Consider the following 27,562-nt stretch of genomic DNA (forward strand, 5'->3'; position numbering starts at 1 on the left):
TGGGTATCCTGTTCATGATCATGCTCAGTATGTTGAACATCAGAGACAATCTCAAGTGATGATGGTGAACAATTTGATGATGAATGGTGGTGAGTATTGCAACCTCAGCAATTCTGATGTGGGTGATTACAGTGGATTATTGGAAGAGGTGCAATCATGTGCAGGATTAGAGCAAGGGATGATTATGATGAATCATGCTGATCAGATGATGAACGGTGGTGATTACTGCGACCTCAGAAATGCTAATGTGGGTGATTACAGTGGATTATTGGAAGATGTAGTTTTTGTTGATGCGTTGAATTCAAGTCCCTTAGAATGGACGAATGGTGGAATAACATATGATCAAGGTCAACAAAAACAGCCCTTTGATTATGATTTTGTTAACTGCTACTGATTTCATTTGTCATAAATTCTTCATTCTTTGATTCAGATTATCAGTTTAATTGTAGTAATTTGATACGTAACTTAGATCAATTAAGTTCTTATAAGCATTAACCAATCTTTGGACCATCGCTAGCTATTTTGTAAATGTCATTCGTGTAAATGAATGAACATTATTATTGAGATGTTTCCTAATGTAATCCGTTGTTAACTTTTGAGTATGAGATCTATGTATATGTAAACGAGACGGGACTCGGGAGCATAGTCTCATATTATGAATTGTTTTGTTTTTGTAAAAGAGGGTATGTTAAAGGAGTGAAGGACCAACTCAACAAAAAGTTTAAGCGAGTGGTTGAGTCCCCAAGATTAGTTTTATATTTACATATGGATTATTCTTTTAACATATATGTCTCGATCTCTTGGTGTTTATAGATGTGGCGTACCGGACTTTATCGAAGGCAAGAATACAATGAGAAAGAAAGACAAGACATCCTTGTATACAAATCAAGGGGTAGCATCCAAATCCAATCTAACATTCCAAATCCAATCCTCAGAGTACAATTGTACAAACTAACATTCCAAATCCAATCAGGGACCCTAGTTTGACTAAACATTACTAATCTTTTGAGAATCTGTCAAAATCTTTTGTGTTGCATACTACTTTATTTTAGAACAATTTTTTGTTACTCAAAGATTTTTAAAAAATGGTCAATACTTTATGATATCCATGCGTGCACGAGACCTAATCTAGTAATCCAAAACCATGTAAGCTCAATAGAAATGGTAGGAAAATCATCAAATTCGAGCCTCATCATTTGCTTGTATATGGGAGTGATAATTTCTTTGTCTAGTGTTTAAAATTGAAGGCATAGGTTTAATATTCACTCTGTGTTTTATTAAATTGTACACTTTTCTAAAGCGACACCATTTTATTAAATAATGCACTTTCTATTTTTGGTATGTTTTCCTCTTATTTTATCATTTCATCCTTACCTCATGGCACTCCTCTCACCTATTTTATTACTAGTCTTATAAGCATGTGATGCGTGCGAATAGTTGTTACATTTAAACATGAAATAACATGTAAAAAATATAATATAAATGTGGTGCGTGCGAATATAAGAAACATATAAGTTAGATAGAGTCAAACGCATATAAACAGATTGATTAAAATGGTAAATTCGAGGGGCTGGATTGATTAAAATGCTTTTTTGGGCTTTTCCTATTGGGTAGTTTGTCATTATATTCTCTATTATATAAGTGTGGAGGGTGATGTGGGTAAAAATACCCCGCCTACGTGGCCCAATTGTTGCATGACAGGTGGCACCTCCCGATTGGTCAGCCGCCTACCTGGCTGCCATCTAGGAGTCGGAGTATGTTGATGCTTGACTGGCCTAAATGTGCCCATTACTTTTAAGGCCCATGGCCCATAGGGAATGTTATGATGGTGACACATGTCATTATCTGATAAACTAGCCAATCATATGAGATTACCCTAGGGTTTCCCCCCAAAAGGGGGAGACTATAAATATACTCAATTCCCAAGGAATTAACACACAATACTAGATAGAGAAACATTCTACTATTTACCTTTAATACTTTCTGTTCATTAATTACATCTTCCTTAAAACCCGTGTCTTACTTAAGCATCGGAGGGAATATTCCTTCGGGAATATTCTTGTTTTGTAGGTACGCGGCCGACGTGGACTGGACTCGACACTACGTGTAACCTGATACCTCCTCGTCATCATCCAAAGGAAAAACTCCCACAACATTTGGCGCCGTCTGTGGGGAGGTAAGGTAACATGGTAGACGTCCAGCACTTCGGAGACGGGCCCATCAGTCGGAACGAAAACGATGAAACCGCAATGAATGGTGATCGTCCTCCTCGAGGGAGGGACGACAGAAGCCACCAGTCTGTAGGGCAGGACAGCCATCTTGAACCTCCTCCTGAGCTGCAACCCGAGCAGGTCCAAGTGGAAGATGAGACGGGTCAACCTTCGTTTCCTCCAGGTGGTCACTTGAGGGCCGATGCCGACACAGTTAGGGAAGAGAACCCAGACTTGCCGGTGTCTGTTGGGCAGCTCAAAGATATCTTGGCTGGATTCAAAGCACAGATGGACACTCTCCAAGATGAGATTAAGATTATCCGTTCTCAGTCTCATTAGACGGGGACGGAAGTTCCTTTCTTCAATGGACTCACTCGGTCTAATGTCTGGCGGCAAGACCAAGCCCGAAATGACGATCATGACAGGCGCTTTGAGAGAACAAGAACTTCTTTCTAGCCTATCGCTCCTCGTCGGATCCTCCCAACTTCTCGGCTTGAACCTGGACCGTCCAGAAGAGTACCGATCATTCAGCTAGACCGGCCCCAAGAAACTGAGTTGTCAGATACAGGTTCCACCCTTGTCATGCAAGATTCACCCCTCGCTGCCCCTTCGCGCTGTCTCACCAGGACTCATGTCAGCCGCGCGCATCCCAGAATAGAAGGCAGGACCCAATATGCCATATTCAACAAGGGGTAGCCTGCATTATCCTCGATTACACCACCCCATTCTGTGCTGATATCATGAACGCTCCCAAGGATCCTAAAGTAAAACCACCGGCTATTGACGCCTATGATGGCACGTCTGACCCTGATGTGCACCTTTTGGCCTATCGGCATCATATGTATGTCCAGGGAACTACTGATGCAACCTGGTGCAAATATTTCCCGTCCACTCTGAAAGAGGTTGCCTCCAAATGGTTTGAGAAGTTGCCTGCGGGAACGATCAACACATATGCCGAACTGGAGATGTTGTTTTCGGCAAGATTTATGGCTTATAAAGAAGAGAAAAAGACGAGCATGCATTTGGGTCGAATACAGCAAGGAAAAGATAAATCTTTGCGAAGCTATGTTCGACGTTTCAATTTGGAATCAGGACAGATTCCAGACCTACCTGACGGGGTGGCGTTTGATAATTTCTTTATGGGACTTAAGAAGGGGTCTTTTAAGTTTGATTTGGTGAAGAAAAGTGTGAGAACCATGGCCGACGCTCTGGATGAGGCCGAGTCCTTTATTCATGCCACTGAAATCTGCTCCGTCCCCAAAGAGTCTAAGGGAACAGAGGCCACAGATCATCCTCAGCGCAAGGATAAGTCAGACAAAAAGACCAGCCGTCCGAATGGGACATGGGCCATTGAAAAGAAAGGATATCATGAAGACCGCTCCCAGGGACAGAAGAGAGGACGACCCTATGACAAAGAAAGGTTTGAATACAACACTGACCTGTATACACTTTCTTCTCTTGTCAGTTAGGACGAAACATCGAAGCTTACATTGATGATTTGAGTAAAAAGCAAGCAACGTGAAAAACACTTGGCTGACTTAAGAGAAACTTTTGAGACGCTCCGAAAATATCAGATGAGGTTGAATCCAAAGAAGTGTGTTTTTGGGGTAACGGCTGGAAAGTTCTTGGGATTCCTTATTGATGAAAGAGGAATCGAGGCCAATCCTGATAAAGTACAGGCAGTAATAGATATGACGTCGCCAAAATCAGTCAAGGAAGTCCAACGCCTGACGCGATGTCTAGCGGCCTTGGGGCGGCTCTTATCAAGGGCAGGTGTAAACACCTTCTTTTGTCCCCATTCCCGAAAGGGAAGGTTCGATGATGAGAACATAAATCTCCACTTGGCAATGCATCTCCTATAAAATAACGAATCTCAATCACCCTTTCATTTCAGCCAAAACTGCTATTTATAGAAACCTTCTAAGAATAGTAACTGCCGTAAGAAGTAGTTGTTAAAAGTGGCAAAGTCATAAAAGATAGAAATATGTCAGAATTAGGTGTTGCACTCCAACATAAGTCCTAAAAGAGATAGAATTGGCAAAAGGAATTCTATTCCTGTTATAATTCGAAAATAAGAGTTACGTATTAATTAAATTCCTAACGAACCTAGAGTTCGTAACGGGCCCAGACGCATTCCGTCATAAAGTTAAAACGCACTAAGAGACTCGGATAAATCTCAAAAGCTCCGTATTCTAAGAGTTCAAATATGACAAGAACTCGGCCCATATCACATTTTCAACGCCCAGCCCTGGGCGCCGAAATCTTTGGCGCCCAGCCATGGGCGCTGAAAATGCCTACTGCCGTTTTATTTCCGGATTCTTTTTGGATTCGTATTTTAAAAATCTATCTTTCCACAAACTCTTTCCCTATAAATATAGCCTAAAAACCAACGTGAACACAACACACAATTCCATAACCCGAGTATTGACTCTAGCCTTAAGCCTAGCCTCACGCTGCGAAATTGATCCGGCGTTCTGTCGCAATCGACCCAAAAGTCGAACAGAACGCATCCTGTCCCTTGTAGCTGATGAATTAAGCCCAAATACTGGAACACTGCTTAGAAACCCGAGATTCGTTAAATAAAAGGAGAAATAGCAAAGCCAAGTGGTTAGTTTTCTAAGAACCGTGACGCACCTCTCAAGGGTGCGTTGTAATGTGTCCCTCATATGATTTAATCGCTTTCATCACCCTTTTATAAAATTGTCAAACTATTAACTTGATTGATCTATCACGCCTAATAAGATAATACCTCGAACAATTGAATTATCATGCTAGGTACCTTAAACCAATCTAAATAAGATAATCACGGTCGATTTAGTATTATGTGTTGCATATTGCTAAAATCAATTCAGAATAGTTTAATACTTTAAACGCATGTCCCTTCAATTATTTATGCTGAGCTAGTAAGGATAACCTGCCTCTGGAGTTATCGATGAGCACTCCTCTCGGTAGTTACAGTCCCCCGAACTCTCAATCTCTGCCCTGCGGGTGTACGTTGAGCGATCCCCACACCAGGGATCACAAGGGAACCTATGGCCGTCGTGGTCGAACATAATTGCACTCCCTTTATGTCACGGTAACCGGGTTTTGTCAGTTTTTCTCATTGTCATTAAAAACTGAATGGCGACTCCTATATTACTAGTCGATTGGGTGTAAACTCACAGGAAATCTAACTACACTTGGTCTGACAACGTCACGCCCACGAGGGACGAGGTCACGCATTAGCCTCGTGCTTTTTCGACCCCCTCACAGTGGCGACTCCACTGGGGACGTTAATGAAATACTCGTGCTCTTAGGTAATCAAAATAGCCGAAGGGTGAAACGATCTTACCCCGCGTTTATTTCCCTATTAAGTTGGGACGACCTGAAAATCAGTATATTAATGTGAATGGACAGAACCGCATAACGAATCTCGGCTCCCTTGGCATGTTTCATCTCGGGAGTTGGGACTAAGGATACTCATCGCCAACCGGGGGGTGCATACGCTTCGAATGTTGTCCACTCGGCACTTTTCGCTAGTAGTACACCCGTCCCAAACCCAATCGCTCGCCCACTAAGGTCCCTCTCATTGGTGCATTGCCCCTTGGCTTACATCGCGATTGGCCTCTTGGGACGAAATTCGTCTGTTGAATGCAATACCTCGACCGGGGCATGTGTTGGATCTACGATGGAAGCGATACCAAGCCGGCACAAATATTACCCATAGAAGCCTATCATAAACTACGTGACATATTATTTTTGCTTCATGTTGTAATGTTAGTTATGTGTAGCGAATTACGTGATTGTGTTGTCATTGTGTGTGACAAATAATGCTAGAAAACCAACGACCCTAAAAAATTGCCCAAACATTCATAAACACCAATTGGCCAAAGAGTTATACCTAAATACGTGTCCCGCAGTCCCGGGCGATCGCCACAAAAATAAGCGACGCCCAGGACGGCCTGTAACGGAGTCCACAACGCTGCACAACGCGTAAAGGACGTTATTAGGCAAGCACGCAAAATTAAGTCGTATGTACGAAAAAAATAGACGAACAGAATACGAGTACCAGTCTGGGACGCATTTTCGGCGCCCCATGCTGGGCGCCAATTATTTCAACGCCCCTTCTGGGCGCTGAAGTTGCTGCTTGGCCTTTTGGCTAGGCACAGCAGCCTCGGTGCCCGCGCATAAAGTATACGTAGCAATAAAAAAAAATTCATAACAAATTTGCTACGAGGACGTATGGAAAAAAGGCACTCTATTCTAAGAACGACTTATAAAATAAACAACCCTTTGTGTCGTCATTAGGCCTCCTATGACGACAATGTTCGGCACCAAAACCGAGCAAGCTAAGTAAATGACCTTGAATGTCACATGGACAAAGTATTCAAAAAATGATGATCAAATAAAGTTTTCAAGGAAAAATAATGTTCGAATAAAAAAATAAATAAATCCGAGTCTAGACTAGGCTATGCCAAAGTACAATCTAAATCCTAAGTCTTAGTTGTCCTATACATAGAATCGGTCCTAATGCTTGGTGTCGTTATGCAAGTTAAAAGGTTAAACCATATTGAGTCTCCCTTCCTAACATTTAAAAAGAAATCAATAAGCACCCATATGTAGTTGTCATCCCTTGCTAAGAATCTACGGCCTCAATACTCTCTCTTACCAATAAAAAGAATATTTGCAAAATGGAAACTGTCACATTCTGAAAATCATTCCTCCATAGTCGCACAACCCCCAAAGTGAACCGAAGGTGTCAATACCATTGGCAAAAAAAATTAATGGCCTCAAGGCTTATGATCACATTGGGTCACGACTATCATAGTCCCCTCGAGCCACTCGCTCCTTGAAGTACTCCTAAGTACGGACTAAAAGATTTTCCATGAATGCAAACATGACGAACCATGAAAATACCCAAGTCGACATGCCATAAGCCTACCATTGGGGCAAAGCAATACACACTAAGAGGGAAGCCGCACTAATGATTCTAGTCTTGCAAAAATGAAAATTCGATCTCCCCAACTAACTAACTTGCCAACATTAAGCAAAATGGCGCATGACAAATGAACACCCAAGGGTTAAAATCTAAAGTGTCAACCAACAAAAGTTATGGTCCAATTAGCCTAAGTCTAAAAGTCGTTTGGTCAAGTATTATAGGCTTACGCCGCGTCATTATCTTGAGTCTAGGCCACCTCCTTGTATTCATACACGGGTTATAATCAGAAAAATTAATGAGAGTTCGAGTCTAAATCACAACTTCCAATTAAATCCCGGAAACTGGATTCTGAAAAGAAGCAAAAAATTATTTTCGATGTAATTCTTTCGTTAAAATTCAATAAAGTAAAATCAACATTTTGAATCTACGCTATTTGCACATTTTAAGAAACGACTAAATACGCTTGCAAAGTGAGACAATTTAAAGGTCCACCCTAGGCCTACTAAAACTAAAGGTCCACTATAGGCCTACCAAACGAGGCTCACTCAGTCTCGCCTCGTGACTCAAAGACCACAACCATCTACCTTTTAGCCCAAATAAAAAAGGGGGGGAATCCCAAGCAAAAAAAGAAAAAAAGAGAAAGAGAGAAAGAGAAAAGGGAGAGCGAAAAGAGCGAGCCATGAAATACTTAGCCCGTACCTCCCAAAGTGTGAAATTTACCCAAGTAAACAAAGGAAAAGAATTGAGTCAACCAATCCAAATCATACCACAAAAACTACATAAAGTTCCACGATCTTCTACCCTTTCCAATCCTCATGCTTAACTAATACCTATACAAATTATCCTATCTCATTCAACCTATCTTTCAAGCCGTCTCGAGTCACGAATAAAAAAAAGACAAATGAAAAGTACATTCTACGCTTAACATACAAAATAAATGAATAATAAAAAAGAAACTTTGCAAAGCGCCTTTAAAGTTCGTCTAAAAAGAAAAAAAGCATTTAGCGCACAAAAAAGATTCGCAAATATTTGGCAAAAAAGGAAAAAGAAGCAACGCACCAAAAAAAATCTGCTTAGGAATCACTTTCAACGCCCAGCGCTAGGCGCCGGAATCTTTAATGCCCCAGCCTGGGCGCTGAATCTCTCTGCTTGCCAAATTTTGTCCAGAAGAGCTCGTCATTTTATCCGCACATACACGGAACAATAACAAACACTTGGAGGGGTACAACACGTATTCAGATATACGTACCAAAAAACACATGAAATTATTTGTGTGCAAATACATGTACTTAAAAAATAAAACAAATTTTTGGCTTACGGCAAAGCAGCAGATTAAAATAATAATAAACTTCACTTATTTCACCCTATTTCAAACATTACGATTCCACTCGAACGTACTTGTTTAAAATCGGCATTCTAAGAAACCATTTTCTGGCTAAGAACTACGCAAGACCTGATTCAAAATTAAATCTATTTAAGGCGGATACGTAGGCAATCCATGATTCGGTCCAACCAATTTGCAAAAATGTTAAAGCCTATAGAATAACAAGAATAAAAAATAGAGTCCCTTATTGAAATTTAATTACTTGCTATCCAAATCGAAAGAAAAATTTAAGTAAAAAAAAATCCAAGTCATCAAGATGCCAAAATAAGCACACATCGAAAAATAATAAGGGCACGTACCCTTGCCAGAAGGAGCACTCACACTCCTAGGCACTTAGCCAATACTCAAAAGATCGCTTTGCCTCAATTGAATGGGGCTAGCGCGAACGTCCATGACCTCTAAACAACTCGACTTGACCCTCCCTAAAGCAAAGTAACTCACTTAAAGACCTTCTTTCACCACTAGACACAGTCATAATCGCCAATAAGTAGTAAAGGCAGTAAGCTTGGAATAAAGAGGATTGTTCTACGGCATCGCCCCATCGTTCCTTCGAACTCAAGGCACCCGTTCATGGTAATTCAAATGCTTGCGAATCCCCTTTGAAAAAAATCAGACATTGTCAATAGGACTTGGCACTTAACCAAGGCTCACCCTACTCAGACATATGACACGGGCATCTAAAATCGAAATCTAAAAGCATCATTAATGAGAAGACATAATAGCAACTAGGGGCTAAAAATTGAAATGAAAGAGCTAGGGAAAGAACTAAGTATACCTTGACCTTTTGTTCAGACATACACCAATTAAATCTAAGTCAATTTGAAAACGGTTTATATTCCCGCAATTCTGGAAAAGATGGCCCTAAAAGCCTAAAGCATGTGCCACACAGGCACAAGTAATATCTTGACGCCTGCACCCTGGCTTCCAGCAAATCCTTAGACAACATTCCAAAAATCGTAACAGTATTTTGATTAACTCATGTAATCCTGTACAAACCCTTCTATAAGTCAACTTACTTAGGACACCTCGGATTGTACACAGTAGGACTCGGATTTCAAATAATTTTCAAAGACTTCTTCGAACATAATAAAGTGTCGTTGGTTTAAGCTAAGTATGCGTTTATCTCGATGTTGCAAGTGAGTCAAAAGATTTCTAAATATGATTATGGGTAAGGAAAGGCACCTAGCTTTTGGTCAAGGCACACTTCAATATGTGACTACCTTGACCATGGCAATGTCGCACAATACGACATTTACAAGAGAAGTAGCAAATCACTACTCGAACGTACCTCACACTAAACGAGTCTGGTTCAAACTACTCATGATCCATGTCACCATGAATGCATAAAAACGTATGCCAAGCATTATAGCACAAAGCCAATCCCATAGCTACAATTGAAGGCTTGAGAAAAACACTCTAAAAATGCTCGAAATGACGATTTTATCGCAAATTCTCGACGCTAATGCTATACACACGTCATAGGGGCACAATCCTAAGGTTTGATCGTGTAAAACGAACCTTAGAATGGCTACAACCCCTCCCAAATTCTAAGCGCTACTTAGAATATATAAAGTCACCCCACTAACAAGGGTAACTGAAAATCGCGAGTCACCCCACTAAGAAGGGTAACTACTGCACATAACGCTTGCCCTACAAGCGCCCGTTACACAGTTTACGTCGTTCCAAAGAAAAAGCGAAAGAAAAATCAAGGATAAAAAAAAAAACATCTATGAATCCTCGCATCGAACGAAGTAATAAGTCGTGCACACCCACGCAGAAGGTTCTACACTTGTTCGACCACCTGAACGAGGCGTGATGAAGTACTCCAATGCAAAAAAATAAAAAATAATGATATCCCAACACCTGGAGGAATGTTCTAAGACACGCTGTTAGGCCACACAAGCCTACGTCGCACCATAAGTTCAAACATCCCACGGTACAAGTCTAAAAAAAGAGTAAGGCATATTGCACTAATGCGGGCACGACCAAGAGTATGAGGCAAAGACTACTTATCGCCCAAATTCAAAATGCAAGCCATACGACTTCTACATTAAGGATTAAAGGTAGCAAAACATTACCTACCACGGAAGGGATAGCTCGCACCTACACGAGTGGAACCCCAAGGCATCTTTCTCGAAAGAACCTACAAAAATCGTATACCAAAAGGAAGCATCCCAACATGCATGCTTGGGGGCTCCAAGCTACGAAACGACCATAATAAAAAAAAGTCTCAAAGCAAATGTTTGAACGATCAAAAGGGCACGATGCTTGATCCCACTTCATGAATGGGCCTGAACCCTATCAAGCTTCTAAGCAAATTATTCAGCATCAGTCATTGCTCAAAAAAAAAATGATTTAAGCGAACTAATTAATGGACCGCACGCAACGGCCATTCCATGAACGCTCGTTCGCACATACATTTTAAGTATCGAACATTCACGAACACGTTCAAGAGAAAAAAATATACGTTCAAAATAACATATCCAGGAGGAAAATGTGGGATATTGGTGCGGCGCAGATCAGACCACCATATCCAGGAGTTCCAACCTTAACGGCTCAAGAACCATAGGCCATTGTTCCAAAAGGAAAAAGAAAAATGGACGATGCCAAGACTGACGAATAACAAAAAATACAGGAAATAACTAACATACTGTAATCAAGTCCTTACCTCAAAAATAACGGAGATGATGGCGTCAAAGGTGAGCGTCACGAAAAGGAGACGAAGGGCTTGTCCTGTCTTACCTGCGTCTTAAGAGATGGGCCGAATCGCAGAATGCGTCAGAAATTTCCGTAAACTCTCTCTCTAGAAAGCACAGAGGTGAATTTTGGAAAGTGAAAAATGAAAATTTTTACCCCCCTCACATATATATAGGGAGGGCAGAATAGGAAAAGTCGCCACGTGGCGCACTCTCCTCGGTTCAAAGAACCTGATTAAGAAATCAATGATCAAGAACTGGCAGTACACTAACTATTTTACGCTACTACCCTTCTTGAGGGGCAAATTATGTTAGGTTATGATACATATGACAATTCATAAATCACGTGGAAACAACCATTAAGCAAGGAATACATATTATTTACCATAATCATATAGCATAATTTAGATGCATACTCTTTGTTGCGTGCCTTCCCTAGCTGCGCCCGAACCGAACAAGAACAAGTCTTTAGGACTCCAAGTGTCGTCCCTCCGTAGATAGTCCACAGCACGTCCGGATCCGCCTTAAGATTGACCAACTAGAATCGCCCCTAAGGTACTATAAATTTTCGGCACTTTTGAGCAAGATGTGTGACTGAATTTTTCTCTCAAAAACTCACTTTGAATACTTGAATAACTCGTTATAAATTGTGAACCCAGGCCACATATTTATAGGGGTATGGAAAGAGAATTGGAATCCTATTAGGATACGAATTAATTAAATTAGAATCCTAGTGGAACTCTTATTTAATTAATTCATCTTTTAGGATTAGGAATTTAATCATTAAACGAATTCTATACGCTTTAGGATTCGAGTAACACACTTCGAGTAATACGCTAGCACCGCACGCAGGCCTTGCGGCCCACGCACAGCGCCAGCCCACTCGTCGCAGCCCCGCGCGCGCGCCCAAGCTTCGGCTGGGCCTGGCTTTTGCGCTGGGCCTGGTCGCATGCTTGGCGTGTGGTTGTTGCGCTTGGCTTGCTGGGCGATGGCCCCGGCTTTGTGCTGGGCCTTCGTCTGGCAGGCCTCGTCCGATGCTAATTCGTACGATGCGCTTCCGATTAAATTCTCGATTCCGGAATTCAATTCCGATACGAACAATATTTAATATTTCCGATTCCGGAATTAATTTCCGTTTCGAACAAATATTTAATATTTCCGTTTCCGGAATTATTTTCCGATTCCGATAATATTTCCGATTCAGACAATATTTCCGTTTCCGGCAATATTTCCGTTTCCGGCAATATTTCCGATTCCGGCAATATTTCTATTTCCGATAATATTTTCCGATACGTACTATGTTTCCGTTTCCGGCAACATCTACGACTTGGATAATATTTATATTTCCGATACGATCCATATTTCCGTTTCCGGCAATATCATCGTTTCCGGAGTATTCATTTGCTTGCCTTTGACGATCTCAGCTCCCACTGGAACCAAGATCCGTCGATTCCGAATATCCATAGATGGAGTATTTAATGACATTAAATACTTGATCCGTTTACGTACTATTTGTGTGACCCTACGGGTTCAGTCAAGAGTAAGTTGTGGATTAATATCATTAATTCCACTTGAATTGAAGCGGCCTCTAGCTAGGCATTCAGCTCACTTGATCTCACTGAATTATTAACTTGTTAATTAATACTGAACCGCATTTATTAGACTTATCATTGAATGCATACTTGGACCAAGGGCATTATTTCCTTCAGTCTCCTACTTGTCCTTAGGGACAAGTGTGCATTTCCTAATTCCTTTGTCGCTCGATGCTTGCTCTTGAACATAAGGTAAGAGTTGTCATCCTTATTATGTCCAGAGGTGTTCCTCGGTTTCAGAGTTCAACTGATCAAATAAAAAGATAATCATAGCCTATGATTCATCCGAGCACGGCCATGCATTTCACAGTTTCTAGCTCTCCGAGTGGCCTTGTACAACTTTTAAGCATCTCATCCCGATTTATGGGAGGACAATCCCAATCTTGCGATCTTGAGATTAGACTTCGTTTGATAGGTGATTACCTGAGCGTTGCCTTTATAGCCTCCTTTTACGGTGCGACGGTTGGTCAACGTCAAAGCAACCAGTTCTCAAACAAGTAATCTCAAATCACTCAGGTATTGAGGATTTAGTGTCTAATAATTTTAATGAAATTTACTTATGACAGATTTTCATCTCTTACAGTAAAGTTTCATAGGTCTTGTCCGATACTAGTCTTCCCAAAGTAAGTATCTATGCAAATGATTATGACATTGCCATGTCCACATAGTTCAAGAAACAGAACTACTAGTCATCTTGCATTCTAATCGTCTAACGTTTTCTATGCGTCCATTTTTATAGAAAACTCCGACTAGGGACCATTTTCAACCTTTGACATTCAAGTTCACTTGATAGACATTTCTTAGTCACAGGACTGGTCCTGACAGTCTATCTTGAATATATCGTCAAATTTGAAGGGACTCATCATTTAATACTAAACCAAGATTAAATGGAATATGAAAATACATTTCATATATGATAAATGTTCAACCCCAATGTTTTATAACCATGGGCCTCAAACCCATCTTCTAAAACAATTCATGGAATTCAAAGCTATGCTTGATTTCCAGTGCTACAACGTGAGTGTTGCTTCTCACTTGTTGCATAGGTTTAGTTATCATGCTTTGCCAATCTTAATATCCTTTTCATCGAATGTTCTTCGAGATATGATGATAAGATCTTTTCGAGTTTGTTTATTATGTGATCTAGTCTTTCTTACTTCGATGGTGGTTTTACTCATTTTGCAATGAAGAACCATCAAGTTAGCAGACGTTTTTCTTGCTTCAAGAGTGGTTCTACGCATTTTTCAATGAAGAACCATCAAGCCAGCAGATAGGTGATCTACCCAAGTTCAGTGAAGAACTTTAAACAACCCTGTTTTATTGCTTCTTAGGCAATAATCACTTTTACTTCAACTGTATAGGTTGCTAGTGATGCTTTGTTTGGATTTACCTATCCAAGCAGTTCATAGATATGTGGAAGACTCTCCAACTATATCTTAGAACATAGAAATTATTATTTTAATTTCCCACGCAACAACTCATGGTCTCCAACCCATGTTGCCATTTTCAAAACACGATGCTCTATAGCTCGTCCTTATCAATGGTTAACTCCAAAGGGTCTTGCTTGATCCTTTGCCAGTGTTTATGCGTGTAGCATCAATATTTAGCATATCTTTATTTCCTTTAATCAAGAACTATTCCTATGTACCTTTTCAAGTACCATAAGTATTCTTGATCTCAATCTAGTTGATCTTTACTTAGATCAATAGAGATTGGTATATGTTCGTCATGGCTAAATTCATACGATACGTTTTTGGCGATCCTCATATTATATCATACATGATAAATTCTTTTGCAGAATAATTCCCAATTGAATTCTATTCATGTAACTTTAGCTTATCTAGTTTCAGTAGATACTAAATCCAGCTAAATTCTTTGACATATAATATAGGTTAAGAATCTTATTTAGATCCTTTGATGTTTAACTTAGTAAATGCTTATACATAGTTCAAACATCCTTTACTTAGATTTATTCACATGGGTCGAATATCTCCAATGGAGACTTTCGTGTTTGATTTAGTAAATGCCATTTACTTAATCCAAAACAATATTATAAGATCTTTGTAAATAGATCTTAATACCCGGTATGTACTAAGTTTCGCCATGGTCCATCATTGATGAATAATCTCAAATCTAAGTCATTAGCATTTGAATGTTATTTTACAATAGAGAGATATGTGTGTGATACACATAGGACCAATTAAGTTATACGTACTCCCACTAAACTTCTTATATATCTATAAGAATCATGTATATTTTATGAAACTAAAATAATTATTAGCTTCACTAAAATACAATTCCAATTCCCAATTGCTTGCTTAAATCTGTACTTAGATTTCCTAAGCTGGCATTCATTTCAAGCATTATTTGGATCCACAAATCCTATGACATGCCATGTACATAGTTTTCTTCCAACATTTGATTGAGGAATATGTTTTGTCATCCAATTGCCATATGTACCAATATGCAATCATTGCTTGATTTATAGACTTGAGCATTACGATTATGCATGAGGTTTCAACACAATCCATGTCATGAATTTGCTTGTAACCTTTAGCAACTAATCTAGCTTTGCGTGTGAACACAATTTCATGTTTGATGGTTTTTATCCTTAAAACAAACTTGCAACCAATAGGTGTGAAACTATTCTTGCAAATCAAACAAAATTTTAATTTTGTCATCAAAACATTGAGTATGTTTTATGGCCTTTAACCATCTAAAACATTTGAGTCTATATATGGCCTCTAACCATTTTAGGGAATCTGGGTTTCGTCATAGCTTTCTTACAGGTCACAAACTCATTAATCTACATGATAATAGTTTGACTGTAAGTTGTAGGTATCTTCACTATCTAATGGAAGAATCGCATAGCTTCAATGACCTGAACTCCATGTTTCTTCACTATCTAATAGAAGAATCTCATAGTTCCATTGACTTGAACTCTATGCCTACTAGGGTATAGAACATCAAAAATAGAATATCAATAGCCACTTGAAAGTCCTTTGAATATTCTGTTCTCCTTGAAGCACTTGTAAAGTCTTCTAAGAGATGTCTATTCTTTAAAGCCACTTCTAAAGTCCTTAAAGAATAAGTTCGGATTTTCTGAAGCACTTCGAAAAACCTCCGGAATGTCCGTTTATGTTTGTTGTTCGCCTCGAAGACTTTCGAGGTCTATTTTCTCCCACTTGTCATTTTGGAAACGAATCTCCAAAAGGACATTATTTCGAGCAAACAAACATTATGTTCTCAAAAATTCGTGGTAGAAACAATACCCTTGTGTCTCATTTGAATAAATCACAATGAAACATATATCTATACTTGGGCCTTAGTTTGTTGAATAACAAACACTGAGCTCCCACTGAGTTTAGGAACTCTTTAGATATATAATTGAAAAGATATCCTGAAATTACTTTTCAATAGCTTTGACGAATTTGGTTTAGTTTGGTGGTAGTTGAGCATTTTGTTTTAGAAATTATAGGAAAAGTCTTTAAGATTCATCATTAATCGAATCAAGTACTAATTGACTTCGATTATTCCAACTAAGATATGCCATATCTTATGGACCTAGATTGTGAAATAATCATTGATGATCATATTTGGTCTCAAGTAATCATCAACATGATCTAACCTAGATCTTTATGATTTCTTGCCAAGTGGATTTTATACTTTTGAATCTTTGAACTAGCCAAACAGATTCAACTTATATCACATTTGAGTAAATAAACCTATATTCACTCAAATCCATAAAGTCATAAAATCTTTCTTTAGCTTTGAACTCTATTGTCTAGGCGTTCTAACAATAGTTCATATCTTTTGTTACTTTCAACAAGTAAGACTAGTTGTCTTAAATTGATCTAGAAATCAATCAACTTTCAAAAGTCTATCAAAATAGAGCTTTTGAATGTTAACTTGTTGATATGGTCTAAGCAACAGTGCCAAAGATTAGTGGAACTCAAATCAAGGGGTTGATTTGAACCTAGTAAAGTTCTTTAAAGAGTTGTTTGTTTTAATCAAGCATATCGACTCAACCTGTAATTGACCATTTCATTCAAATAAACAAACATTGTTTTTGTTTTTCTTGAATGTGAGTCTTTCTGTGTTTGAAAACAGAAATTTAGGTATGTTGATTATGGAACAAAATAGCCATTAAGTTCCAGCCTTTGAAAGGACTTAAAACAAACTAGATGACCCTACAACTTATGTAGCATTGCCATGCTTCATTTACCACTTGTAGGTCATTAGTGTATCCTAGCTTCCATTGTTTGAGTTATTACCGAAGTAAGAACCTCAAGCGGTATATGATACCAAGGAAGTTTGATTGCTAGGTCACTTCTCTTTAAACATAAACTTATAGGTAGAAACGGAATCGTAAATTCCTTTCATTTGTTCCTTTGTTTTCCTATTTTTTGTACCCTTTCTTATAGTCTTAAGAATTGAATTCTTTAGTGTTGACTTTTATACTTTGTTAGACATGTCCAATGTCACCAACAAGGTTCTTTACCATTTTAATTCATGTTGAATATTTTGTTTCAACTAGATGATCTTACCAGAAGCTTCTAAAGTTCTCTAAGTATCGATCTATTCGAATGTCTAGGAACTAGACTCATTCGAGAATTAAATGGACAAAGATATTAGGTTGTTAACCATTGGTAAAGCTGAGCGTTTAAACTCAATGCTTTATGATCTCAAAACTACAATGTATTTTGAATTCACAAGCACCAATTGGTTTTCCATTCGACTTTGATGTTCGAAAACAACCATAAAAGTCGCTATAAGAAACGTACATTTTAAATTGCCCACTTTCTCTCATTTCCGTGAATCGTTCTTGGATTCACTACCAATCGAGGAAATTTACTGTTACCTTTCTAAAAGGATTTATTGCAGTGCAAGATATTTAATTATAAACAATAATTAAAACATACATTGAAGCATGCAAAGTCAAAACATTTATCATGAATAATAACTTGAAAATCAAAGCAATCATGCAATTTCAACAAGTTATTAGCATTTTATTCGAATTTATTGTTCCGGCAGGTGTGAATAAAATGATTCCAAGATCCTAAAACCATTGAAGAATTAAGCACAGTTTGTCGACTCAATTCTAAAACATTTTAGGTAAGCAAAAGCCTTTTGCTAATAGTCTAGAAACTACTCTTGGTTGATAGGTACGTCTAAGAACTTATTAGGTAAACCTATCGATTTTGCCACGACATAAAAGGACTCCTTACTTATATCGTTGAGTTTCACCAAAACTAACATGTACTCACAATTATTTGTGTACCTTGCCCCTTTAGGACCAATAAGTAACACCTCGCTGAGCGAAAACTATTACTAGATTGATGTAAAGGATATCCAAGCAAGTGTATATTTTGGCATGGCACCTTATAACTCAATTTTTAAGTTTGGAACTTAAGGCTCTTACTATGTTGGTTAGATTTTAAGTGAACTAAAATCCTTAATCATGCAACACAATCAAGCCGTAATCTCATGCATTTTAAGACATATTTAAAGCAATAAATAACTTAAAGCATGCATAAGATAAATGTGATCTAGTATGGCCCGACTTCATCTTGAAGTTTTGACTTCAAAGTCCGTCTTAAAAATCTCCGTGGGAGGCACCATTTTCTTCAAATAGGATAAGCTATAATTAAAACTAATTACAACTATTTGATGGTACGCAGACCATATTTGAATTGAAAAACGACTTTGGTACTTTAGACCAATTACATTCAAATTAATGGTACGCAGACCATATTTTCTATCCTATTTGGGCCATACTAGTCACTTCATAACCTGCAAAACAGTACATATACAATATATACCATTCACCCATTCATTATCATGAATGGCCCACATAGTTGGTTAGTAAAACACATTATGCATCACGTAAACATTTGCAGCAATTAATCAAGGGCACCAATAATCTACCAATTATTCAGTCCTTATTAATTCTAATCAAGTTGTTTTAACCTTAAGATTTTGTAGACCTAATCAAGAGTTTATGACTAAAAGGGCTCCCACTTAAACCAATAAATTCATATGCTTTATTAATTTTAAACATAAAAATGTATTTCTAGTCTAACCGGAAACATACAAATTTAATTAAAATTTAAAGCTTATATAAATTTATAATTGAATCCAAAAATTTTAATTTAATTTCAGTCGTATTTAAATTAATTCATGATTTTAATTTTAGTAAAATAATTAGAATAAATAAAATTTATTATAATTACAATATTCAAAATTAAAATCCAAGAAAATAATTTAAATTATTAATTTTAAAATTAATTAAAATTACGTAAACTGAAAATTTCAAATTAAAATTTCAAAACGATCTAATCGCAACGCAAACACCTCACGCATCACACGCACACAGCCATCGCTGGCCATGTGCGCGCAGCCCATGCGCTGTGTCGCATAGCTGCTGCTTCTACCCTTCGCAAGGCTCCACGCGAGCTTGTGCTCGCTGCGCGCGGGCCAGCGCTCGATGCACGCGAGCCATCGCTCGCAGCATTCGCTCGCTAGCGCTTGCTGCATGCGAGCCAGGGCTCGCTGTGCGCGCTCGCCAGCGCTCGCTTGATGCGAGGCATCGACGCTGGGCGCAGCACTCGTGGCACGCGAGCTTGCGCTCGATGCGCGCGAGGCTGCGCGCGCTTGTGCGAGGCAGTGCGCGTTGTGGCGCAGCTCGCTTGCTGCCCACACGCGACTGCCGTGCCTTGCCTTCGCCCATGCCCATTCGTCCATTGCTCATAGCCCACGACACAAGGCAGGGCTGCTGCCTTGTGCTCGTGCACCATGCCCTTGCTCATTGCATTCGTGCCGCATGGGCGACGAGCTCCCTTGCTCGTCGTCACATGCCCGCACTATACAACACCCCTTAAGGGTAACACGTAGCGTCCATTGCTTTGTGCGTGCAAGTTATATGAACGAATCGCATAAAATTTAAAAAATTTATATTTAAAATTAATGACAAATTAATAAATTAATATTAATTTCATAATTTTAGGGCGAAAAATCGAAAATTTATTATTCAATTGATTTCCGATTAACATGGATTCAAGTCTAGGTCATAAAAATTTAAAATTTATCATAAATTTACAATTTTTATGGTGGTTTTTAATCATAGGTATCTAATTAAATTATAATTAATTATGAAAATCAAATTAATTCTAAATTATTCTAATTTTCAACAAATTAATCATAATTACAAATTAGATTGCATAATTAACAAGGCTAGTCATTCAAACTTGTTAAACATATACAGTAGGTCAATCAAAAATTCAAGATTTATCAACAAGAATCGCAAATATTTAATTTAACATCTTAAATTTACGGAATTTTGCATTCGAAAAACTAAAACCTTCGAAAAGTCATAGTTAGGCTTCGAATTTGAGAATTCTGGGTTCGGCCGAAAAATAGTGTTTTTGTCAAAATTTTAGAATGCCTTTTACATGCGGAATTGACACAAAAATCACTCGATTTGGATGAGTAACGAAGAAACTGCCGAAAAACTGCGTACGTATAATTAAATAAACGCAATTTGCAATTAATTAACAATTACGAAAATTAATCACCCCTTTTAATTCTTGCAAATTTGTAATATTTAACCATGTTCATGCAATTTAGATTATGAAAATAATAAGAGGCTCGTGATACCACTGTTAGGTTATGATACATATGACAATTCATAAATCATGCGGAAACAACCATTAAGCCAGGAATACATATTATTTACACATAATCATATAGCATAATTTAGATGCATACTCTTTGTTGCGTGCCTTCCCTAGCTGCGCACGAACCGAACAAGAACAAGTCTTTAGGACTCCAAGTGTCGTCCCTCCGTAGATAGTCCACAGCACGTCCGGATCCGCCTTAAGATTGACCAACTAGAATCGCCCCTAAGGTACTATAAATTTTCGGCACTTTTGAGCAAGATGTGTGACTGAATTTTTCTCTCAAAAACTCACTTTGAATACTTGAATAACTCGTTATAAATTGTGAACCCAGGCCACATATTTATAGGGGTATGGAAAGAGAATTGGAATCCTATTAGGATACGAATTAATTAAATTAGAATCCTAGTGGAACTCTTATTTAATTAATTTATCTTTTAGGATTAGGAATTTAATCATTAAACAAATTCTATACGCTTTAGGATTCGAGTAACACACTTCGAGTAATACGCTAGCACCGCACGCAGGCCTTGCGGCCCACGCACAGCGCCAGCCCACTCGTCGCAGCCCCGCGCGCGCGCCCAAGCTTCGGCTGGGCCTGGCTTTTGCGCTGGGCCTGGTCGCATGCTTGGCGTGTGGTTGTTGCGCTTGGCTTGCTGGGCGATGGCCCCGGCTTTGTGCTGGGCCTTCGTCTGGCAGGCCTCGTCCGATGCTAATTCGTACGATGCGCTTCCGATTAAATTCTCGATTCCGGAATTCATTTCCGATACGAACAATATTTAATATTTCCGATTCCGGAATTAATTTCCGTTTCGAACAAATATTTAATATTTCCGTTTCCGGAATTATTTTCCGATTCCGATAATATTTCCGATTCAGACAATATTTCCGTTTCCGGCAATATTTCCGATTCCGGCAATATTTCTATTTCCGATAATATTTTCCGATACGTACCATGTTTCCGTTTCCGGCAACATCTACGACTTGGATAATATTTATATTTCCGATACGATCCATATTTCCGTTTCCGGCAATATCATCGTTTCCGGAGTATTCATTTGCTTGCCTTTGACGATCTCAGCTCCCACTGGAACCAAGATCCGTCGATTCCGAATATCCATAGATGGAGTATTTAATGCCATTAAATACTTGATCCGTTTACGTACTATTTGTGTGACCCTACGGGTTCAGTCAAGAGTAAGCTGTGGATTAATATCATTAATTCCACTTGAATTGAAGCGGCCTCTAGCTAGGCATTCAGCTCACTTGATCTCACTGAATTATTAACTTTTTAATTAATACTGAACCGCATTTATTAGACTTATCATTGAATGCATACTTGGACCAAGGGCATTATTTCCTTCAAATTATGTGGGTAAAAATACCTCGCCTACGTGGCCCAATTGTTGCATGATAGGTGGCACCTCCCGATTGGTCAGCCGCCTACCTGGCTGCCATCTAGGAGTCAGAGTATGCTGATGCTTGACTGGCCTAAATGTGCCCATTACTTTTAAGGCCCATGGCCCATAGGGAATGTTATGATGGTGACACATGTCATTATCTGATAAACTAGCCAATCATATGAGTTTACCCTAGGGTTTCCCCCCAAAAGGGGGAGACTATAAATATACTCAATTCCCAAGGAATTAACACACAATACTAGATAGAGAAACATTCTACTATTTACCTTTAATACTTTCTATTCATTAATTACATCTTCCTTAAAACCCGTGTCTTACTTAAGCATCGGAGGGAATATTCCTTCGGGAATATTCTTGTTTTGTAGGTACGCGGCCGACGGGGACTGGACTCGACACTACGTGGAACCTGATACCTCATCGTCATCAACCAAAGGAAAAACTCCCACAACAGAGGGTATTTTAGTATTCCAATGGGACACCAAAAGTGGATTTACTAAAATAACCTAACCTCTTCACTTATATAATAGAGATTTTTTTCTTTACCTTTTACATTATTTGAAAACTTTAATACCCACTTATCCCACTGCTTGTATCTTATTTTAATAAAATCAACTCATTTTCCTTAAAATTGTGTCAGTCAAAGTACATCATCTAATAAAATACATCGAACAACTGATCATCTTCATTTTTAATTTGTACACCGTCCCTAAAAGATTCCCCAATTTCCCTTTTTGGTCCATCCCTTTGAGTTTGCCCCATACCGTTTATAATATGTGATCCTCACATGTTTCCTCTCACATTCTATTATTAATATTTTTTGGGGCAATCTTTTAGGACGGAGGGAGTATTGCTCTACTCTATAGTTCCAGCAGTTATGAAAAGGACGTTACTGCTAGTCAAAGTTCCAGCCGTCCAAATTACACAAAAGATCATCTTTTAATTTGAACTGCTAGAACTGCATTTCAGATTGAAAGAAGGATGGATCGCGTCCGACTCTGGGGCAGTGCATAAGGAGCAATCGCCCAGGACCTATCGAAAAAGACACAACAATTTCTCAAATTTAATCTATATATAAGGTATAAACTAGTTTTTGGGCCTGAGCAATGCCTTGGGTTACTACATTAATAATATTCACATTTAGTTATATTTTTTTTTTGCAATGATAACATGAATCATGTCATGTCCTAGTTGTAAAAACTTTATTATTTAAACTCAAGGTCGGAGGTTCAAACCTTATACAAACCATGTTTACCATTCTTTTATGTATATGAATATTACATGGAGTGAAGTTCTCGTAAACAAAGCACCACGTGTCACACAAACTTTCTTATAAACTGTTTTTAATATATAGTATATATATTTTTCGTGTATAAGAAATACTAGTAACCAAGTTGACTCAGTGGTTTTGTTTCCGTTATTTTATATCATTTTACAGCGAGGGTTGCGGGTTCAATTCCTATCCATGCTAGTTTTTCGTTACTCCCTCCTTCCCTTAATATTCAAACCTCTTTACTTATAAAGTCGTCCCTTACTACTCGCTCCCCACTAGTGGAAAAAACCCCTGTTGAGGGGGGCATTTCGGGCTTGTTGAGGCGAACATGGCCCGCTTCGACAGAGGAGGCTTCAACAGGTCAGAGATCTGTTGAGGCGGGCCAAGCCAGCCTCAAAAAGATATCTGTTGAGGCGGGCTTTTGAAAGCCCCCCTCAACAGACAAGCCTATTGAGGCGAACAATAAATTGCCCCCCTCAACAGACAAGCCTGTTGAGGCGAACAATAAATTGCCCCCCTCAACAAACTAGCATGTTGAGGCGAACATTAAATTGCCTCCCTCAACAAACAAGCCTGTTGAGGCAAAGATTGTGTTGCCCGCCCCAACAGCACATAAGCTGGCTACATATTCTGCTTTAATTTTCTTTGTTAGGTAATAGAAGAACTATAATACTCATAAAATAGACAATTATAAACAATAAATACTTCATTCACATTAATATTGAAATAATATTGTTTAATGTAATTTTACAATATAAATTCACACAAAAATAATCTTTGAATCTACAATTCGATTATTCGGCCTACGCTTCCCTTAACCATTACCAAAATTACGCCATGCCCATTTATCATTTCTTGACAAGTCTTCCATAGTAAATTTCACCACCCTTCTATCTTCAAACTTCCTGCAAAATAAAATAAAATAAAAATTAAAAAAGCAAATTAAGTAGCAGGTGAAGAATGCTGCATGTTTTGAGACAGTGGTCATGAGCTACCAGCTGACTCAGCTGATGGTGAATCAACTGATTGTTCTGAATAGCTCAATCTGTTCAACTGATTTTCTTCTAGACGGCGGTGATCAGTTGCTTCGTGGCTTCCCTATATCCACATGTTGCTGAAATCAGTATCTGTATTCAGTATTTTATTTCACTGATGATTTCGCAAGCACTAGAACCGATCTTATAAATCACAAGTAAAGCCGTAAAAGGCATGCCGCTGTTGAAATTTTTGTAAAATCATGTCATATTTGTTCCAAGTTTTGACAAGTTGGAATAATGCGGCAACTGATTCTAGTCAGAGGGAAAACAATGTAATGCTTCTTTGAGATACAGGAAAATAATTAAAAACCTTTCTGCAAAAGAATACTTATTACCCTCCTTGATACGAAACTTGTGTCTAGTAATTTCTGATACCACACAAATTAATCAATTTAAGAGATATGAAGCTAGTAGACACAATAATTATCAATTTGAAGTAACACCAAGTCACCAAGAGAATGAACATGTATTGATTAAATTTAGCAAGCAAAATATACCTTGTATATATTAGACGACCCTTGTATACAAACCATATATGACAGAAATCAGGAGCTTTATTAAGGACTTCATTAGACTGTTCTGAGGTGGGTTTTGGTTTTATCCTGCAATATCAAGGCAACAAAACAGGACATGTCATCCTATAGATTGAGGTGCGTTTTTATCAGAACATGTACGATATGATATTTGTCGTTGCTCAATATAATAATGCCTAGAACATGGTCACTAAAATCAGAAGTAGTTATAATAAAATCAATTACTGTAAAATTATAGAAACCGGAACAGAACAAAAAATGTGGAAGTGCATTTCAAAATTTGTATCTCCACCTCAAAAAAATCTGCTGTTAGATCCTGCACCCATCACCAATTTCTGTATCCCCAATTCAGATATGAGTTCCAAAATTCCATCAGTTATAGACTCTTTCTCAATGCATATTTTCTCAGAGGGAACCTGCAAGAAGGAGCTCAATCTTTATTCTAGTTTACATACTATGATAACTCAATTTGTACTTGGTACTATTATGATCTGGGAAATAAACTGGTGTTGTTACAGACGGGGAAGAAAGAGATAGTACCTGTTTAAGGGCATACATTTTAATACAATCATCTAACATTTCTTCAACCTCTTGTCTTTCCAATTCTTGATTGACCTCCGATTGTGTGACCGCCTTTAAAGGAGATCGAAAACCATACCCTATATATTCAAATTGGATTGTAAAACAAATGAGAATCCAGGAAAAAAGATGGAAAATAGAACATCAAATTGGAAAGTGGAAAACCATAAACAAAAGATTATACAAACAACCACAAGAAGGGTAAATCAATCTAGCAAACAGTGAGAGACATGTAGATATTAAATGGTCAACGTATGCACAACTTTGAACATCATTAGGGATCCTGACTTACAAACTAACCTTCCTTGAAACAAGAATGTCATGACTCCAATCCTTATAGCATCCATCATCAACACCTAAGAGATATAACAACAACCAAACTCAGGATACCTCTACTTAAAACAAGACATCTAAAACAAGAAGTCAATATGTGTTTCGAAAGCGTACTTAGGGTGTAAACAAACTTAAATGTGTAGTTTATGCACTCGGACAAACACAAAAACAATCCAATATTTTATTTTCACCACAAAAATACAACTTTGAATTAACACTCCCTCCTATGCCAATTCAGACCCTAGGAAAACAATCTACAAGACCACAACTCTTCAATGTTATATAAGACACATAAGAACAATAATTGAACATCACTGAAGCTGGAACATGCTGAAGCATATATACACTGGCACTGTAACATTAGGCTAAACTTAACTTAGAAAAGCTTATATCATCAAAAATACTTCTTAAGAATCAACATGGAGGGCTTACCACCCTAACTGTTGAAAGTCCAATCGATTCCAGCTACACTCTTCATGTTGTTCTTCCTTACGAGAAACTAGTTCAAAAGAGATGTTACCTAAAAATCATTGCTTAAAATCTAGGAATAATTATAAATGGAAGGAAAAGAAAACTCCTTGAAAAAAAGTAATCAAGCTGTAAGGAGAAAGGATAAGACTCACAGTAGGTCTTGAATCACAAAACCAGGAATCATTCATACTCATTTCCACAACCCTAACATTTGGAGGCAATAGACTCCTTGCATTTTCCCACTGTACAGTTCATACAAAACAGCTCTCATTGGTAAGCTATTCAGTGTCTACTGTCAAATATTTCATCATTTACAAAAACAATTAAGTAGAATAACATGATATCCATACATTTAAATGTTAGGTTATGATACATATGATATTACATAAATCATGCGGAAACAACCATTAACCCAGGAATACATATTATTTACACATAATCATATAGCATAATTTAGATGCATACTCTTTGTTGCGTGCCCTCCCTAGCTGCGCCCGAACCGAACAAGAACAAGTCTTTAGGACTCCAAGTGTCGTCCCTCCGTAGATAGTCCACAGCACGTCCGGATCCGCCTTAAGATTGACCAACTAGAATCGCCCTTAAGGTACTAGAATTTTCGGCACTTTTGAGCAAGATGTGTGACTGAATTTTTCTCTCAAAAACTCACTTTGAATACTTTTAAAACTCGTTATAAATTGTGAACCCAGGCCACATATTTATAGGGGTATGGAAAGAGAATTGGAATCCTATTAGGATACGAATTAATTAAACTTAGAATCCTACAAGAACTCTAATTAATTAATTTATCAAATAGAATTAGGAATTTAATCATTAACCGAACTCTGCACGTTTTAGGAATCGTGCATGAACACAAACTCACACACACACACACGGCAGCCACGATGGGCCGCCCATGCGCGTGCGTGCGAGCAGCAGCCCACGCAGCGAGGCCCACGCAGCCGCGGCCTTGGCGCGCGCTGGGCCTGCCTTGCGGTAGGCCTGGGCGCTGCCTTGGCTGGGCTTGTGGCGCGCGTTTGGCTTGCTGGGCGATGGCCTGGCTTCGAGCTGGGCCCTCGTCCGGCAGGCCTCGTCCGATGCTTATTCGTACGATACGCTTCCGATTAAATTTCCGATTCCGGAATTCATTTCCGATACGAACAATATTTAACATTTCTGATTCCGGAATTAATTTCCGTTTCGAACAAATATTAAATATTTCCGTTTCCGGAATTATTTTCCGATTCCGATAATATTTCCGATTCTGACAATATTTCCGTTTTCGGCAATATTTCCGATTCCGGCAATATTCCCATTTCCGATAATATTTTCCGATACGTACCATGTTTCCGTTTCCGGCAACATCTACGTCTTGGATAATATTTATATTTCCGATACGATCCATATTTCCGTTTCCGGCAATATCATCGTTTCCGGAGTATTCA

The 27,562-nt window shown here is 38.5% G+C and overlaps 1 protein-coding gene across 1 annotated transcript; it reads left to right on the plus strand.

Annotated features, from left to right (window-relative positions):
* Positions 1-2,950: 2,950 nt before the first annotated feature.
* On the plus strand, positions 2,951-3,679 carry LOC110800416 (uncharacterized). The gene has a single exon (XM_022005718.1). It carries the CDS (start codon positions 2,951-2,953, stop codon positions 3,677-3,679), a length of 729 nt encoding a protein of 242 aa, XP_021861410.1.
* Positions 3,680-27,562: the final 23,883 nt, after the last annotated feature.

The sequence above is a fragment of the Spinacia oleracea genome, chromosome 3 (assembly GCF_020520425.1).
Source record: "Spinacia oleracea cultivar Varoflay chromosome 3, BTI_SOV_V1, whole genome shotgun sequence".
In the NCBI taxonomy this organism is placed as follows: Eukaryota; Viridiplantae; Streptophyta; class Magnoliopsida; order Caryophyllales; family Amaranthaceae; genus Spinacia; species Spinacia oleracea.